Below are 18,362 nucleotides of genomic sequence, written 5' to 3' on the forward strand. Positions count from 1 at the left end.
CAATACGTCCACTGCTTGTAGTATTCTTTGTACAAAGTCAATTCATTCCTCTTCTCCGTGTAAAACTATATCTATAATTATAATTCATGCAAGATGTTTAAAGTATCTTGGAGACATTACTCTTGTCGGAGGAGATTTATTACTCTTCTTCTCCAAACACGCGTAAAACTGCATCTGCAATGAAATAGAAAGTTCTATCATAGACTTTACTTACTCGTCTAGGCAGGTATAAACTGTCTCTAAGACGTTATACGTAATCTTCTCATATGCACTATTTGTACTTTTCCCAGAAGACATTTACTATTCTTCTTCTCCAAGTAAAATTGCATATGCAATAAAACAGAGAGTTCTATCATCGACTTCTTTTACTCGTCTTGAGAGATATAAACTATCTCCGAGATTTTATACATGCTTAATCCATGGCACTATTTACAGTATTCTCTACAAGAAGTTCATTTATTCTTCTTCAGATTAAACTATAAGAGTGGCAATAATACGAGTAAAATAACCTCCAAGATGTACGTACCTCGGAGAGGAAATAGGTAATGTTATATGCATTAGTTATACATCGTATTCTCTATAATAGTTCAATTTGCCTTCTCCTCCAAGTAAAATTACATCATTTATAATAATAGAGCAACCCTTATATAGTACCGCAAATACGAGGTCCATGCACTCTTCTTCTCCAAGTAAAAACTACGTTATCTGCAGTAATAGAATAGAATAGTATAACTTTGATAAAGTACCCCGGACAGGGAATATGCGAACTTATATCTGTTACTATTAGTATTCTCTACAAGACTTCGATTTATTCTTCTTCTCCAGCTCAAACCACATCGGTAATAATTACATTATAACAACCTCTATAGGGTACCTCGGATAAGAAATACTTATATGTATTATTTACTGCATTCTCTACAGCAGCTGGATTTACTCTTCTCCAGGTAAAACTACACCATTCATAATAATGAAACAACCTGTATAAAGTACTACGGATAGCGAATACGCAATCTTGTGTGCATTACTTGTAGCATTCTCTACAAGAGATCAATTTCTTCTTCTTCTCCTGCTTACATCACATCAGTAATAATTATTTTAATACAATAACCTCGTTATGGTACCTCGGATAGGGAATACGTAATCTTATGTTCGGTATTCTCTGCAAGATGTCAATTTATTCTTCCACGGGTAAAACTACGCCTTTCATAATACTAGAATAACCTCTAGAATTAACCTCGGATAGGGAATACTTAATTGTATATGTATTACTTGTAGCATTCTCTACAAGTAGTCAATTTATTCTTCTTGTCCAGCTCAAACTTTATCAGTAATAACAATTATAATGCAACCTCTATATTAGGTACCTTGGATAGGAAATAAGTGATCTTATTCTCTACAGGTAAAAACTACATCATTCATAAATAATAATACAACAACCTGTATATAGTGTCTCGGACAAGGGATATAAAATCTCATGTGCATTACTTATAGTATAACTATAAGAAGTCAATTTATTCTTCTCCAGGTAAATCTACATCATTTATAATAATAGAATAACCTCTATATAGTACTTCGGATAGGGAATACGTAATCTTACGAGTATTACTTGTGGTATTCTCCGCTGGAGGTCAATACACTTTTCTACTCCAGGTAAAAACACATCAGTAACAGTAATAGAATACGTCGTAGAAAATCTTCTATGAAACATCTCGGATAGAGAATACGTAATCTCATGTGCACTATTTTTAATGGACCCATAAAAGAGGCATTATAGAATTAATTGTTAATGCAGTCAATCAATTGAATAATAAAAGTGTCAATTATCGAACATCCATTATATTGAATCATTTTTGATTGGCATGTCTATTTATAATAATATTACTCTTATTCAATGACATCATTGCATCTTGATCATCATTATGAAGGTTTAGACTATGAATTTATTCTATTTCTCTGATATATACAAATCGATATCTTACTGAAGGCAAAAAACTGTCGATATGATTGATTAACATCTCATTTGCATCATCCATTCTTCCTACCACCTCATCTCCATAGAATTAACTAAAGTATGTCTAGGACTTTAGGTATTGTATAAAATAATTTACCATATTTGGTCATTATTGTACCCATTAAATAGCTTTTGTTGCAAAGGCATCGGTAATCGATTTTAAATATATCCTAATGACGTAGTGGTTATAAGGCAAAACGATGCTCTAAGTAGATAGGTCTGGTTTGCTACTACTAATACTAGTACCAACTAGTCGTTGCAGCTAGAATGATAGGCAAAACAGTCTGGATGGGCTATAGGTATGCATATTGAACTATTATAGTATAGGTATGATCATGACCTTTACGATGGATGGGAAAGAGAACAGATGATATTGATTGTAAATGGTATCAGTATGCTTGTAAATAGGTTGCAAGCATATTTTCACCGAGTACTACTATAGATGTGGCCATGATAGTATTTATGAGCTAGCTATGCCGGCTGTGATGATACACAAGAGAGTATACAAGTCTTTCCGCGCTAAAATCACTCATTTCGCCTTATAGCTGTATGGGAATTAAACTACCTTGGCTCAATTGGTATAGGTAATCCATTAATTCTATAGAGATATGATTACCTTAAATGATGCAAAACTCTGTTCTCTCAGTCGCTGCTACTATATTATCTAGTGTTTGGTGTTTATAAGGGACACGTAAAAATAAATCACAGGAATAAGGTTTGCATGCTTGATTATATATACATACTCGTATGTATATAAGCCTATTAAATATAATATAATAGCTAAATGTCATATCGATCATATAAATTGACTTTATTGACTATTAATGTAGGAATAGAATCACAGCAATGATGATATGCAAGATGGCATATACAGTATTTAATCACACCTAAGCAGTACGTGAATATAAGGCATTCATGCTTGATTATAGCTGAATCCCATCTCGATCAGATAAATTGACACCATTGACTATTATTGCAGGAATAAAATTACGGCGATGACGATATGTACTTGAGCTTATAGAGTAGATTTTAATCATACCTAAACAATACACAGATACGAAGCTTTCATACTTGATTATAGCTGTATCATATCTCGATCAAACAAATTGATACTATTGACTATTATTGCAGCAATGAAATCACAACTATGATAGTATTTACGAGAGCACATACAAGAGATTTAAATATGCCTAAGTGAAATACGGGCGTAAGATGTCAAGGCTTAATTGTAGCTGAATGTCATTTCCATCAGAGAAATTAGCAGTTAGAGCTTTGCAAATAACGAGCCATTTCTGAATTGACTACTATCCACGTAATATACTTTTGATTTACTGCATAAAATAAAACATTGACCGCGTATGTTACAGCGTTATAAATAATTAGCCGATTTTTAATTTTATTACTATGTAAGATACTTTTAGTTTACAACACGAGCTAAGGCGTCGGTCGAGATTCAATCGTATAACTTCATACTGAAAAATTCAAGTGTGGATTATCGCTGGCTAAAACACTACTATGGAGGTACATGCACTGACCATCTCTGCTTTAGAAGGAGTTTCATTATTCGTAACATCTGACAACGTACGGTGTAAAAATTATAATTTAAGAGTATCTGTATACCTTTGTACTAACAAGGTAGTAGAAATTTTCTATATTATAAATAAATCATCTATTGCCCAAATTCTATATCATTACAAAATGCGACGGATGTTAGAACATCAACTTTGTAATATAGGACAAAGTCATCTTTATTGCTAGCTAATGATGCAAATAGAGAATCAATTACCTTATCTATAATTTTTAGGATTTGCTTGCAATAAAGCAATAATTCATTCCTGTTTTAATTAGGTCTTTATTAGCTGTTTTAATTTTAAATTGAATTGATTTCTTAATAATATTTTAATAGATAACGTATTAATTATTAACGGAACAAAACATACTAGAATGGATCAAAACTATTTTAAAAACATTTCAATTTTTCTGTTTTGCTTGAAATACCATTAGAAACATTTTAATTATTTACTCACAGTATTATAAGCTCCTTGGTTCATAAAATATTTTATTCGGTCGTTTTCCAATCGGTAATAATGCTATAGCATACTGTACATCATTCTCTGGAAATAATCAATAGTAAAACTTTCATTAAAAAAGAAGATACGAATAAAGCCATAGGCATCATATTCCGTAGTTAATATTAATTCTTGTTATCTTTCAACTTAATTTATCCATTTCTCATTATATATCATGTAGTTATTTTTTTATCAACAAGTAATGGGAAAGCTCTGTTATAGACGGATAGCTTATTGTGGTAAATATATGTTTGTATCAGCAGTAATTAAAATCCCTATTGTCCTGTAGTAAATATTATAAATACTTGAAACAACAAGGAAATGATTGTCTTGAAAGCGATCTCAAAATGCAAAATGGTTGCTCCCTTCTATGCACTCCTATTCACAATCATTCTTCAGAGTTCTTATAAAATTATAATCAGCATACTTAACGAGTAAAATAGCCTAATGATGATAACCTGATTGACGGATTCAGATATCACAGCAACTATATAGAAATTAAAATCAATAAACAATCATTAATTTACGATTAACTGAAAATTGATAAGCGGAAAAATGAAAACAACTCCAGAAAACATTAAAATCCATTATCAGCATAGCTAAGGGCGCATAATTGATGATATCCTCAAACTCGTAATCTTTTATAGAGTTACAGTAGACTATGCATAAAAATATTGTAAAGTAAAAAGTACAAGTACATCCTATAAGCAAACTATCATAATGCATAAAATATAAATAAGAGGAGAGAAACAGTCATTTATATTATAAATAGGGGATTCGGTCGTTGGTCTTTGCTCACTTTATTCTACTTTGGCTAATTGAAAATGAATTGTACTTCAATTAGTCTGTTGGGTCATGCAATTGATCATTAAATAGAGCATTACTTAGCTCTGTTACTTTCTCTCGAAAGTTATAACGTCTTTGTTGATAACCGTTGATATCGAGTCCTATTTGCAGACTACCTTCATGATTTGGCGTACTGAATATGATAGCTATGAGGCAGTAACATCATTTTTGATAATCATTTCTACACAGCTTAATAGCTTACATAGAGTAAAATGACAGAATAGGTATGCTTTGATATGGACTGTATTGAAAAGAATTCATTCTACTGTATCTTGAATTTACTCATTCTCTGAATAAGATAAGTTTAGATATGTATTAGATATGATTTATATTCGAAAGGTTCTGTCTTACCGCATCTTGATTATAACGCATTCTTTGGATTGAAGATATTCAGCTATATAAATGAAGAAATCTTTTTAATCTTAATAACTTACATAGAGTAAAATAGTAGGATAGGTAGGATGTTGCACTATGAACTGTATTGGAAAGAATTGATTCTACTGTATTTTGATTTTACTCATTCTCTGAATAAGATAAATTTAGACATATATATTTTGTATTTAGATATGGTTTGTATTTAAAAGGATCGATCTCACCGCATTTTGATTCAACACATTCTGCGGATAACAGTAGAGTATTCTTGATAGCATAACATCCAGAAATAAATCGTTATAAACTTTGCTGACATTGATGATGAATAAGCTGAATATAAGTTGTATTATATTTAGATAGGGTCTGCGTTGAAGAGAATCAAAGTATAGAGTATGCTGACGTTTCTCATTCTCACGATAAGGATCAAGTATTCTTTGATAGCATTGCATCAAGAAATCAACCGTTGTAATCTTTACTAATATTGATAATAAGTAAGCTTGAATTTAGACATACTTATGTTATATTTAGAGAAGGTATGCGTTGGAAAGGATCAAAGGCTACTGTATCTCGATTTTAGTCATTCTCAGAATGACCTTAACGTATTCTTTGATAGCAAGGCATAAAGAACTAAACTGAAATTATCTTTGCTAGTATTGATGACGTTAAAAGGAAATTTCTTTGGCGTATCGTATTCAATTAACATAGTGTATTTAATAAAGTAATTTTTCTATTAATATTGATAATTAACTTTTGATGATTAATATTATTTTATGACATCTCTCTATATTATACTTTATTCAATGATATAAGCTATCTTTTATGCACAGTTGCAGATATAAATCTGCTGGAGCATTCATTAAATTATTCCTTCGTTTAATTTGAGGTCAATTGATGTTAATAATTTATAACTCATCTTTTAATTCAGAATTCAATCATATCTAGAACATCTTTAAAATAAAGTCTTTCATAGACTAACCGCAGACATGAACTCATTCGATTGAATTCGAATAATGCCTCCTGATTGAGCTCAATTGTAGCATTCCTAGCCCATCTCTTAGGTATCAAGATGAAGATAGAGGGTATATTAAGAAAATAGAACGGAGCAATTGAACCATCTAGCTACCCTCGATTGAAATTCTATCTTAAAACAAATACGATTGAGCACTTGAATACGGTATTCTATCCCTTGATTTGACCTAACTTCACTATCTTTTAGCTTCAATACTTTATCCATTTTGATGGGATCCAGCTCCCCTCGGCTGAAACTCTATCCTAAAACAAAATACAACTGAGCAATTGAAGTATTCTTCAATTCGATATTCTATCCCTTGATTCGACCTAATTTCACTGTCTGTAGCTTAGAATCTTAATCTATTTGGACGGGATCCAGATACTCTCGATTGGAACTCTACCCTAAAACAAAATGCAACTGAGCAATTGAAGTATCCTTCAATTCGAAATTCTATCCCTTGATTCGACCTAACTATCTGCAACTTAGACACTTAATCATTTTGATCGTTCTTCAATGCTATATTTTAACCCTAGTCCTCTGTAGATGTATCTCCATTATAACTTTAGAAACTCAGTCCATTTGGAAGGCCAGATACAACTGAGCAATACAACCACTCTTCAACCCTCATTATTCTATCCCTTGATTGAATCTCAATCAACTTTTCATTTCGCAATCTTTCTTAATTTCTTTTAGAAGAGATCTAGCTCCCTCGACTGCAATTCTACCGTCAATAAAATACAACTGAGCAATTGAAGCATTCTTTAATGCGATATTTTAACCCTAATTATCTACAGAGGTATCTTCATTACGACAATAGAAACTTCATCGATTTGGAAGGGGCCAGATACAACTGAGCAATGTAATCACACTTCAATGTTGTATTCTATCCCTTGATAGAATCTCAATCAACTTTTCATTTGCCTGTCTTTCTCAATCCATTTTAGAAGAGATCTAGCTCTCTCGACTGCAATTCTACCCCCAAAACAAAATAGAACTGAGCAATTGAAGCATTCTTCTATACGATATTCTAACCCTAATTCTGTGTAGAGGTATCTTCATGACGATTGTAGAAACTCCATTGATTTGGAAAAGGCCAGATACAATTAAGCAATGCAACTACTCTTCAATACCATATTCTATCCCTTGATTGAATTTCAATCAACTCTTCCTTCGGTATCTTGGTGAATTAATAGCTTGCCATTCTAGTCAAGTCAATTATATTTAATTAGAATGACAGAAAATGGGATTGGCTTGGTTATTCTTGATGATACTGTATTCAAATCCAATTGAATTGTTTTTATTCTGTTAGCATGATGAAAGCTAATAACGTCTATTATGGCTCCAATGTAAATCATCATGATAATAGCACGAGGAAAGAAAAATAAAATCCCATTGCTATACATTGCTAACTTAACTTATTATGTAATCATTTAAGTGTGATGAAGAAAACAACTTGCAATCATTGTTTCCCTAACGTCAGGAGTTATTGATTAAAGGAAGAAAAAGGAGATGCTAGCCTAGTCAGGAAGAAAAATAACCTAGACAATCGCCATTCAATCCAATAATTTGCTTCAAAAGACAACAACAATGATTACATTGGGAAAAGATTCCATTCTTGCTGAACAATATCCAATGTATGTATAATTAATGTATATCGACAATTCAACAGTATACAAACTAAGTCAAGATCGATTTGAATTGCAATGGATGAGAATAAGACATGAACCACTTAAACCTTTGTCGCCAAACTATACTAGCTTACAGACATCACAAGGAAAACTACAACACAACAGCTTGTTTTTCTCCTCATTTTCCAACATGCTAATGATGGACAAAAGAAAGGCCTAACGCCATTTTTTTTTTCATGAATATTGACGTCGGGATAGACTATTGTTCTTATCCTACGGTGTTGCTCATCATTGGCAAAGTGATTACCGTAGGCCATTTTTCCTTCATTTATTCTCTTCTTCTCCCTTGACGCAACGCTTTATATATTACGATTGAATATCTACTGCAATTCATTACATCGGAATGGTGTAAATTAATTAAACGATAAAGTTCGACAAAAAGAAAAGCTAAATTGACTCTATTCTACCACGACAAGAGGAAAAAAATTTGCCATCATTTTTTTCTCTTAGATATCCCATTTGATGCTTATTAACCATTGCATCCCTCTCTTCTTCTCTTGATTGGCATTACTGACTACCACTGCAGAAGAAGACTTCAATTTTAACTAACTAATCTATTTCGCCATTATTATTAACCATTTATATCTTGGAGAAAGTTACTTAACATAGTTAATATCACTTCAATCATGTCCAAATTTCAAGTCGGCATTTTAACCTTCTTGGTTTTGGCTATCCACACGGTATACGGACAAAATACGACAACCGTCAATAATGGCGTCATTACTTTTAGCCAACTACCAACCATTGGGACTACTCAATCCAATCCCAATGATTATGTACCAGAATCCAATTTAGCCACCTTATATGCTATGGCAAAAGGCTTTACCAATGCCCTCATTCCTGGTCATCTACCCTATAGTAAGTACTTAATGCTAAAAAAAGTGACTTTGCCTATTTCCATCGCTGATCCGTGATCGATTTGGACACCACTTGCTGTCTACAGTATATTTACCCAACAATTTCATTTCCGACAATTTCCGTCAATCCTTTACCCTTCTCGTGTTTGTAAACCTTCATCAATTCGGTCAAGAAGATCAGATATGGACCGTTATTTCTACAGTGACTAACTGACTAACTGTTCCACTACAGTAGAACAGTTTAAGTATAACCATCTACTTTATAATGTATTTTTTTCATTCTTTTTCCTATCCTCCTATTCCCGTTAATCAAGAGGATAGTGTAATTAACCAAAACTTTCATCTTTTAATTGACAACAACGGCACTTTAAATAATAATGCGGGGCATCTCTCTATTTCTCTCCTCTTCACGTTGACTATCCTTCATACCCGTTAAACTCAGAAGTATCAAGAGAAATAAAGATGCGATAGTCAATTTCATTTTTAAAACCCTATCCATAACCAAAATAGTGTCGTGAACGAAAGTTTTTATCCTTTTGATCGACAACGACGGCACTTTAAATAAATAATATTCCGGGATATCTCTCCATTTCTCTCGTCTTCATCTTGTCTATCGGTCGCGCCTGTTCAACTTAGAGATACCAAGAGAGAGATGAAGATGCGATAGTCAATTCTAATTTTTCTTTCCTGCAAAATCAACTACGCACTTTAATTTCAAAATAATTTGCAAGGGGAAATACTAAAGTAAAGCTCGCTTCAAAATATGAATGCAGGGTTATCCTCGTTCTATTCCATATCAGCAATCAATTTCACGGATTTTTGTAAACATAAAAATAAGCGTTCCATGTGGAATAATACTTTCTTAACTGCCTTTCCAAATTAACAACGAATACCTCTAGGCCCTATAGCAATAATTAATTGTCATCCTTACGATATGAAATGTTTATTATCTTACGTTGGGCATATTTTATCCTCCTTCCATTCGCTTTCCATGCCCTCCATAGATTATTGTTAACATAAAAAATGGACCTTTAAAAGCAGAAATATACTTTCTAAGCTGCCTTTCAAAGTTAACAACCATGGCTTAGAGCAATAAATTGCCGTCGTTACTATGATGAGAGATGTTCAATATCTTACTTTGAACATTTTTTATCCTCTTTCCATCAACCTTCTATTCTGTAGATATTCGTCAATATTAATTTGATCATTAAAAGTAGAAAAAACACTTTTTAAGCTACCTTTTAAAGATAATGACTCTGATTTACCGCAAGAACTGGACGTAGTTTATATCACTGGAGATGTTTACCATCGTATCAAGATATCTTTTCTCCTCTTTCCGTTAGCCTTTACCTTCCTGTGTTCCATAGCCTTAAATTGATCATTTCAATGTAGAATAGCCTTTCTTGGCCATCACTACAGAAATGGATTATTTAAAGGATAACGTTTCTCCTTTTTCCGTTAGCTTTCATTATGGTGGGATTCGTTGACATTAATTTCACCATTCAATACAGAAAAAGATTTCCTTGGCTAGCCTTGATAGTAAATATTAATGGCTTATTCTAACACTTTACTGTCGTTAATATCACTCCAAATGGTTCGTATTTCATGAACACCTTTCCTTCTGTCTCTGCTAGACTGCAATTTCACGTAGATTCATTAACATCAAATGCATCTCTAAATACCCTAAATTTTCTTGCCTGTCTTTCCAAGTTGACAACAATGGTCCGTTCCAATAGTTTACCTTAGTTAATATCCACGGCAATGTCCATTAACGCCTGTGCGATCAGTTTTTGCTGACTTTTTGATCCGCTTCGTAAGCATAAACCTGGAAAGGGACACGTTATTAGGCAAATGAATCTGAATTTCCTTTTACCGTAATCGTGAACCAACCTAGACCGAACTCAAGAGCCATGATTTATTACGATATCATATTACCGATAAAACCCTAGAGTGCTATAAATAATTTTAATAGTAACAATCAAAATTTAGTTCCGATCGACTGCCAAAAATTAAACATCAAAAATCCATCCTGTCCTATTGAGTTAACCCTTTGACAACACTTTACCCATTCTGCAAGCGTTTTCCTCTCTTTTACTACATCCAAAACCTACCGTAGTCTATACGTAATGGATTCTATCGATAGAATCTATAATTTCTACTAAATTTCAAGAGGACCCTTATTTCATTTAAATTTACCTACTTCAAATTAAGCTCATAAACCAATTGAATTCATTATTTAGTCGAATTGCATTCTGTATTCAATCCAACATCTTCACTCAATGATTTTCTCTTCTATTTAGCGTTCATGGTCGGTATCCTCAGCAATTTACAAACTCCTAATGACATCTTAACCTATGTGACGACAAATTATCATTCGGTAAGACATGGATTCAAATGAAATTCAATGGCAATATTGATTCCTGTATAACTAAGCGTAACTTGTTGTTCTTTATTCTTACCTGTAAACCCTTACCCAAATGAAATGGATTCCAATATAATCAACAACAATATTGCCATAGTTAACCTCAAAAGAAGTTGGTTTACTCGCTTGTGTGGCTATCGGACTCCTAATTGGTGTTCTTATGCCTATTGTTGGATTAATATTTTGTTGCTGTCGAATGTGTGGTAAATGTGGTGGTGCCATGGTTCAAACCCATAAAAAGAGATCTCATTGCTACTGCTATACCATCTTCTTGGCCATTTTTGCTTCTATTGCCTTGTAAGTATTAGCTCAAAATGATCCACATTTATGGATTTACTGGACATAACATCAACCCGATGACTTTATACTCGATCAAGATAATAAATAGTATTTATTGAGTATAATTACTTTTGGTGATCCATTAGGGCCGGAGGAATACTCAATATTCTCACTGATAAACATATCATGGCCACCGTTCCATATGTTAATGGTGTCGCTCAAGAAGCGATAAGTGATCTCAACCGATGGAAAAACACAGCTACCGCGGTAAGACTCAATTACCTTTTGCAGCAGTAAACTACGTGAATAAACCCTTTTCTCGTCCAATCCCCATTTCTTATAGTTATAGATGATTAGCTTAGGGTAAAAGAATGATTAACACATATTCTATATATTGTTTTGTATTCGACGCATATACGCTCGCATAACCACAATATAGCAAATTGAAACCTTAGCTGGACCTCAATTAAACTATACAGCGGATCTTGTCAAAGCTGACTTAGGAGATGCAGGTACCAATAGAATAAATAATTATCCTATCAGAAAGTAAATGCCATTTTCATCATAATAATGATATCCAGTTTTGTATCCCTTAAATATGGATTTTATCTGTTATAATTTCAAATTTAGCCGTCAGAAGTGAATTAGGTGCACCCCTCCAAGTCGCTGTGGAACCTCATGCAGATTCTTCTATCGTAACTGTTACTAATATATCGAAGAGTAAGTTTATGTTTCCATTTTTACTAGTTTATGATGTATCCAAGACACTCCGTGATTGATAAATATGAACGATTGATGTATTCAGTTTTATTGTGTAATAAAAATTGCAATAATTTAAACTCTATCATCTCTCATCTACAACTGTAAAAAATTGAATTTCGCTAAAGGATAATCCAACAAACTTATGCGCTTACTTTCATTTGCAGCTGTTAACGATACCGCTGACGAACTCAATGCCATCAACGCTAGGAGGACTCAACTTGTAGCATTGCAAACTTCATTAACTAATGAAGTCAACAAGGCAAAGACTGATTTAAATTCGGCCATAAGTGATTGCAATACACTTCCAGGCAGTCCCTGCAGTGACATCGATACCTCAGTAATCAACGTCAATGTTGATTATGGAACGGTACGTATACCAACATTAAAAGTAAATCGATGATGATTTCCAGATGAATGAATATCGATAAAATGAAATGATTTCAGTTACCAAGTATCGATAGTCAAATCGCAGAAGTCCAGAAAGTAAGAAATCTTGGCCTAACAAATATGGCATCACAGGTACGGAATCATATCTTATGCGCCAAACGCAATAATTTACTCTTCTATTAGCTTGTATCATTGCCGATTTGTTTCAAGATACCATTAAAAATTTATCTATCAAATTTTCCTATATTGAAGGAAAATATTTTGTACAATCCTATACAAACAATCATTTTTTTCATGCTATACCGTGCTAGGCTCAAAGTGAAATTAGGAATTTGCCTGACACAGTGGTAACACAAACAAGCGCCACTCGAAGCAGTATGTTATAACTGATTTATTGCATCATGACAAGACTAGAGTTGCTCACTTTTTCCTAGATAGCAATAAATAGGCTGCTCTATCTCTCTAAGGAATTAAGTTATAACCTGATCACTTTATATTGAATCAATTTAGGTGTTGTCACTAGTGTTAATACACTACAATCGCAAGCTGGATCTCAAGTTGCAACCATCACTCAACCTATTAAAAATGTAAGGATAGGGTTAGCGTTTATTTTATGAAGCACAGAGATAGATCGGTGATCCGATAATTTACTATTGAATTATTCCAAATCGAATGACTGTAGATTAGCATGCTGAAGCATTGATAAATTACCGTACTTTTATATACTTCATGCTACTTATAATATCAAGTATTATTGTAAGATATTAATAGGTAACTGTACTTTGCCATACGGTACTTACTCGTACAGTGTGAATTTAAACGAATGAAATATTTTAATATCTTTTGTTGATTTACCAGCCATAAAATACAGTTCAAAGCTAATTTTTTTGTACGGTATATTATATTCCAGATTGATTTTAGCACTTTTTATACTCCAATCGCTAATGCTCTGAATGGCATTACCAATTCCGATGCCTATAAATACGCGTAAGTGCAATTTCGGGATTGAATTTAAATTGATTATACATATATCCTTAGTCATCAAACCTTATAATAGATCATTCTTATTTGTAATAGCATGAAATTATACTTGAAATTAAGTAGTAAAATGATCAGTAATCAAGCTGTTACTATTAACGACATTTGAGCATAAAACTATGTCATCGATCACTTTCATGTCAATTTTATTAGCCATTAATATTCTTTATTTTTATCTGTAATACTTAGGGAATACGGCTTAAATGGGTTCGCTGGACTTTTAATCTTACAAGCTGGTTTGATTATGTTGGCATTGCTTTTGGGTGGATTATCTTACAAGGATGATGTACCTTCAATAAAGCGATCAACTACATCCAATATCGCTGGCTATCTCCTTATGGCGTAAGTAATAAAAAATTACAGTTTAAGTTAAATAAAATGATTACACATACTCTGGCGAAAATAAAGATAGAGTAGGTTAGCAAATTGATTTCAACCACTTATATAGCAGCATTTTTGTCATGGTATTACAAATCTTGCTTCAAGTTTATGAAAAGCACATTGAATGACATGGAATTCAATAATTTTTAACTTTAGAGCTGCTGGCTTGATTATCATATTTTCGTTCCTGTATTGCTTTGTTGCCATTACCTTATTGACAATTGGAGCTAATACAGAGAAAGCCTGTCAAGGTCTTCGTGATAATTCATTCTTTTCTCAGGTTGGAATTCTTAATCGTGATGATATAAAGTATAGTAATGACTAAATATTAAAATACTCCAATATTGAAAATTTCTATTCCTTCTTTTACATTAGGTTGCCGACGCTCGTTTACCTGGCGGCAAAACTGTTTTAGAAAGCTTAATTAATCCTTCTAATGCTAATAATCCAACCACTCAATTATTCTCTGGTATCTCCGCTGCAGGACTTATATCGTAAGTTCACTTTTAATCGTGTTACATTCTAACGATATTAATTTACCTCCAAGCGCTAATATATTCCTTTTGTAAGAACAAAAGTCATTTATGTTTCAATATGATAGTTAAATGCTATATGATCTCATACCGCTCTAATAAATTCAAATTAGGATAACGATAAATATATAATTTGATACATGCATGAGTAGCGATGATCCATATTCAATTTACTCACTTATAAAATCACTACAACATCCGTGATGTATACCTCATATGTATACACGCACTTCTTCAAGTATTCAGTCTAACTACTTAAAAACATTAGTGGAACTTCATAGCTAGCTAGCCACATCTCGTAAAGATATTTACTTTTCAAGTTTTGCTACCTAATTTCGCTCCATTATTAAATTAATCATCGATAAGTAACGCGCTATATCATTTTATACCTTCTACAGTGCATGCCAGCAGAACAGAGCATTGTACACTGCTCTAAATTTATCCAAAAGTGCTAATATTGCCAATATTGTTGAAGGTGGTTTGGTTAATACCGTAAGTGCTGAATAGGAAATTTTACTGAAAGTAAAATAACTTTTTAACATTTTGCAATTTCTTTTATTGCCTTAAATTTATTTTCTTCCCCTGTTATATATTTCCTTTTTGCTGTTCAACTTATGTTACTATTTTCTTATGCAACAGACCCTGAATAGCGCTGAAACTCAGCTTAATTCTATTACCATCGACTATTCAAAATTAAATGTTGCTGATAACTCGACATTGAATAATTTGGACACTCTAAAATCGCAAATTGACGCAATCAGCATATCCAATTATGATAGCTTGGTAATAACAAAATACCGAATTGATATTATTCCCTCGATCTAACTTTAAAATATAGTAATTCTGTCTGTGAATAATATAGTATTGTCCTAGAAGTTATTATAGAACAGTAAAAAAATGCAAAATTAGAAAATCTTAAAACCCTGTTTTAACTATTTTCTAATTTTATCCCATTACTAGATCAATAAAGCAAAAGTAACATTCAACATATCAGACTATGCGGATACCCTGACTGCAAAAGCCGAACAAATTCGGCAAGTTCCTCATCCTGTAAGTTCTTTATTTTGATCAAGAATCTGATACAAGTATACACTTGTATGGTAGTTTAAGAACAATCCTTCAGCGATCAGTAACCATTAGTATAAAATTCATCTTTAATACTAACATATAGAATTATGCTTTAATTGAAGTGCTTCTTTTCTAATAATTAAAAATAGACGGCAGCTTCTGTTGCAACTAAACTAGATTCAGTTGCGATTCAACTCAACACTACCATACCTAATACCATCATTGAACCGATCAATTCCAATTTGGTAATTATTGTAAAATCGAAATTAACTAAAATACGGATTATAACAAATAATAATAGTACAGTTATATATATATCACACAACTATTGTAGACTGCCATGAATACCTCTCTTCAATTATTGGTAACAAATAAAGCTAAATTATCGGTAAGTCACGTTACAATGATGCATCTATTGTAGTGCCATAAAAATTTTGCTCCTAATAGTAGCTGATATTAACTATTAATTAATAATAATAAACATCTTCCAGACTCAAATTACCAGTGTCAAAGATGCTGTTATTAACTGGAATAGCTATGTCGCTAATACTTTGCCTAATACAGTCGCTGGAGTAAGTACAAACATTTCATACCTATGTAACTTTCGTAGTTCTTGGAATAACGCTCTACTTACCGGTTACCGTAGGTGATTAATACTTTCAAGAACAAGCTTTTTGGCTACGTTAGACAGTATTCGTCTCATTTAAGCAGTGAGGTAAGCAAGAAAATAGCCGTTTACTATGATACTTCAGTTACTATATTATTGGCAATGGTTCTTCAGAAAAATAAACTAGTTTACTTAACTACTAACTAGCTCTATTAAAACAAGTTACTAAATCAGTACTTTGTACATTTTGTATCAACAGATGAAAAATAGTGTTGGACGATGTCAACCAGTCTACAACGCTTACGCATCTTTGGCTTTGAAAGCAGCTTGTGGTTACGGTATTGATGGTCTGGTAAGTCATAGTTATTGTCCTATAGTATTCTATATTAACAAAATGAGGCCGAGTCTAAATCTCTTGTCTTATTATAACTACCCGTATAACTTATTAAATTTTAATTAATCGCAATTAATTATCGGTTATAGAGTGGTTTCTGGTTCGCTCTATGCATGTGCGTTGGATGTTTTATACCCAACTGTATCTTATCTATTAAATTGGCGAAATACTTCAGAAGGATGAAGACAGAATTTTTCACTTCCAAAAATGCAAAACAAATGTTGTAAGTTTCACAAAAATAACTATAATTGGAATCATTACATTTGTTGTTCTATATCAGATCACTTTAGTCATAACTTTAGATAAACTTATGGAAACCTTTATTTTTATTAATAGCGAAAATAGCCCTAACAAGGATAACGTTCAACTCAAAAAGTAAGATATTTTCCCCCATATATTAATTAATGCAATAAATACACTCATCATTTAATTATAAATAAGACTAAAATTAGAAGCTTTATTATCTATAGTATTAATTATAAATTATCCATATATGGATAGTTTATTATTTACTTATTAAAACTGAGCATCTTTCAACTACGTTATGCTCAGATTAAAAAATTTTAAATTAATGTATAACAACGATTAAATATCTCTATGATTGATTAGCTATAAAGGCAATAAGGTTGGACCCTCAGGACCCGTTGCTGAAAAAGTCCCACCACCGCCTGGATACAAAGCTAACGGTCATCGTGGTCCACCACGCCCGCCAATGAAACGAAGTTCTGGTCACAAAGTTCCTATCGCTTACTAAATGATTACTTAATCATCTAGAGCTTTACCAATGATGTAAACTACACATCAACAATGGGTCTGTAAGATATGACTCTTCCTTTAGTCTTTAAAAATTTCTTTTTCTAATTAAATATTATATCATAAAATGGATACATAGATAAAATTACTTTAGATAGAGCAATAGTTTGCCGTTGGCATAGTATCATATCGGCATAAATGTCAAATTTCACTTATGTTATCCGACGCCAATCGTAAGACTATCATCCACTAATTTCCTATCATCGTTAACCATTAATTGTCATTGTATTTCTTGTTGATATCATCTGCATCCTTGCATTACCTGTAGAACATAATTCTATCCTAAGTTATTGGCGTAATACGCGCCAAGATAGTTAATATTTTATTGTAAACATAGAGGAAATTCCTACCAAAGTCTTTGTAATTTAGTAACAAAGCATAACTAATGCTAAACTTATCTTGTACCAAAACTGTACTGAATATCATTATATTGTTGCTTAAAAAAGTTTCAGCATCTTCAAAATTATTAAAGTCATTCAAATCATAATGCTGAATGCAATGTTAACATGTCAGAAGTAAAATATAGTCGTATCCATAAATAATCGTAATTTTTAAAGGAGTACCGTAATACGGTATTAGAGTCACTTTATTCGTTCTGTATGAGTGAATAAAAGAACATTTATTTACTATAAAGACCAATACGTGTTATGATTATTACTAATTAGAATTATCAATGCCGTCATTCATAACCTATCATGCAGAGTAAAACAAGAATTGTCGATTACATATTCAGAGGAATAGCACACCAAAATGAATAGAATAAAATTAATTACTAACGCACGTAAAATGAATTGTAACTTCTACGTGGCATGGCTGAAAATAC

General features: G+C 32.5%; 1 protein-coding gene across 1 annotated transcript; it reads left to right on the forward strand.

Moving 5' to 3' along the window:
* Nucleotides 1-8,624: 8,624 nt before the first annotated feature.
* Nucleotides 8,625-17,480, forward strand: TRIADDRAFT_58606 (uncharacterized protein; the record flags this gene model as incomplete). The annotated part of the gene is made up of 23 exons (XM_002114562.1): nt 8,625-8,856; nt 11,156-11,232; nt 11,375-11,574; nt 11,703-11,823; nt 11,996-12,068; nt 12,187-12,276; nt 12,483-12,685; nt 12,763-12,837; nt 13,017-13,080; nt 13,216-13,292; nt 13,616-13,692; nt 13,933-14,085; nt 14,281-14,404; nt 14,500-14,618; nt 15,056-15,149; nt 15,618-15,707; nt 16,060-16,113; nt 16,217-16,297; nt 16,372-16,440; nt 16,592-16,684; nt 16,816-16,949; nt 17,063-17,101; nt 17,336-17,480. 23 exons carry the CDS (start codon nt 8,625-8,627, stop codon nt 17,478-17,480), a joined length of 2,484 nt encoding a protein of 827 aa, XP_002114598.1.
* Nucleotides 17,481-18,362: the final 882 nt, after the last annotated feature.

The sequence above is a fragment of the Trichoplax adhaerens genome, genomic scaffold, assembly GCF_000150275.1.
Source record: "Trichoplax adhaerens TRIADscaffold_8 genomic scaffold, whole genome shotgun sequence".
In the NCBI taxonomy this organism is placed as follows: Eukaryota; Metazoa; Placozoa; class Uniplacotomia; order Trichoplacea; family Trichoplacidae; genus Trichoplax; species Trichoplax adhaerens.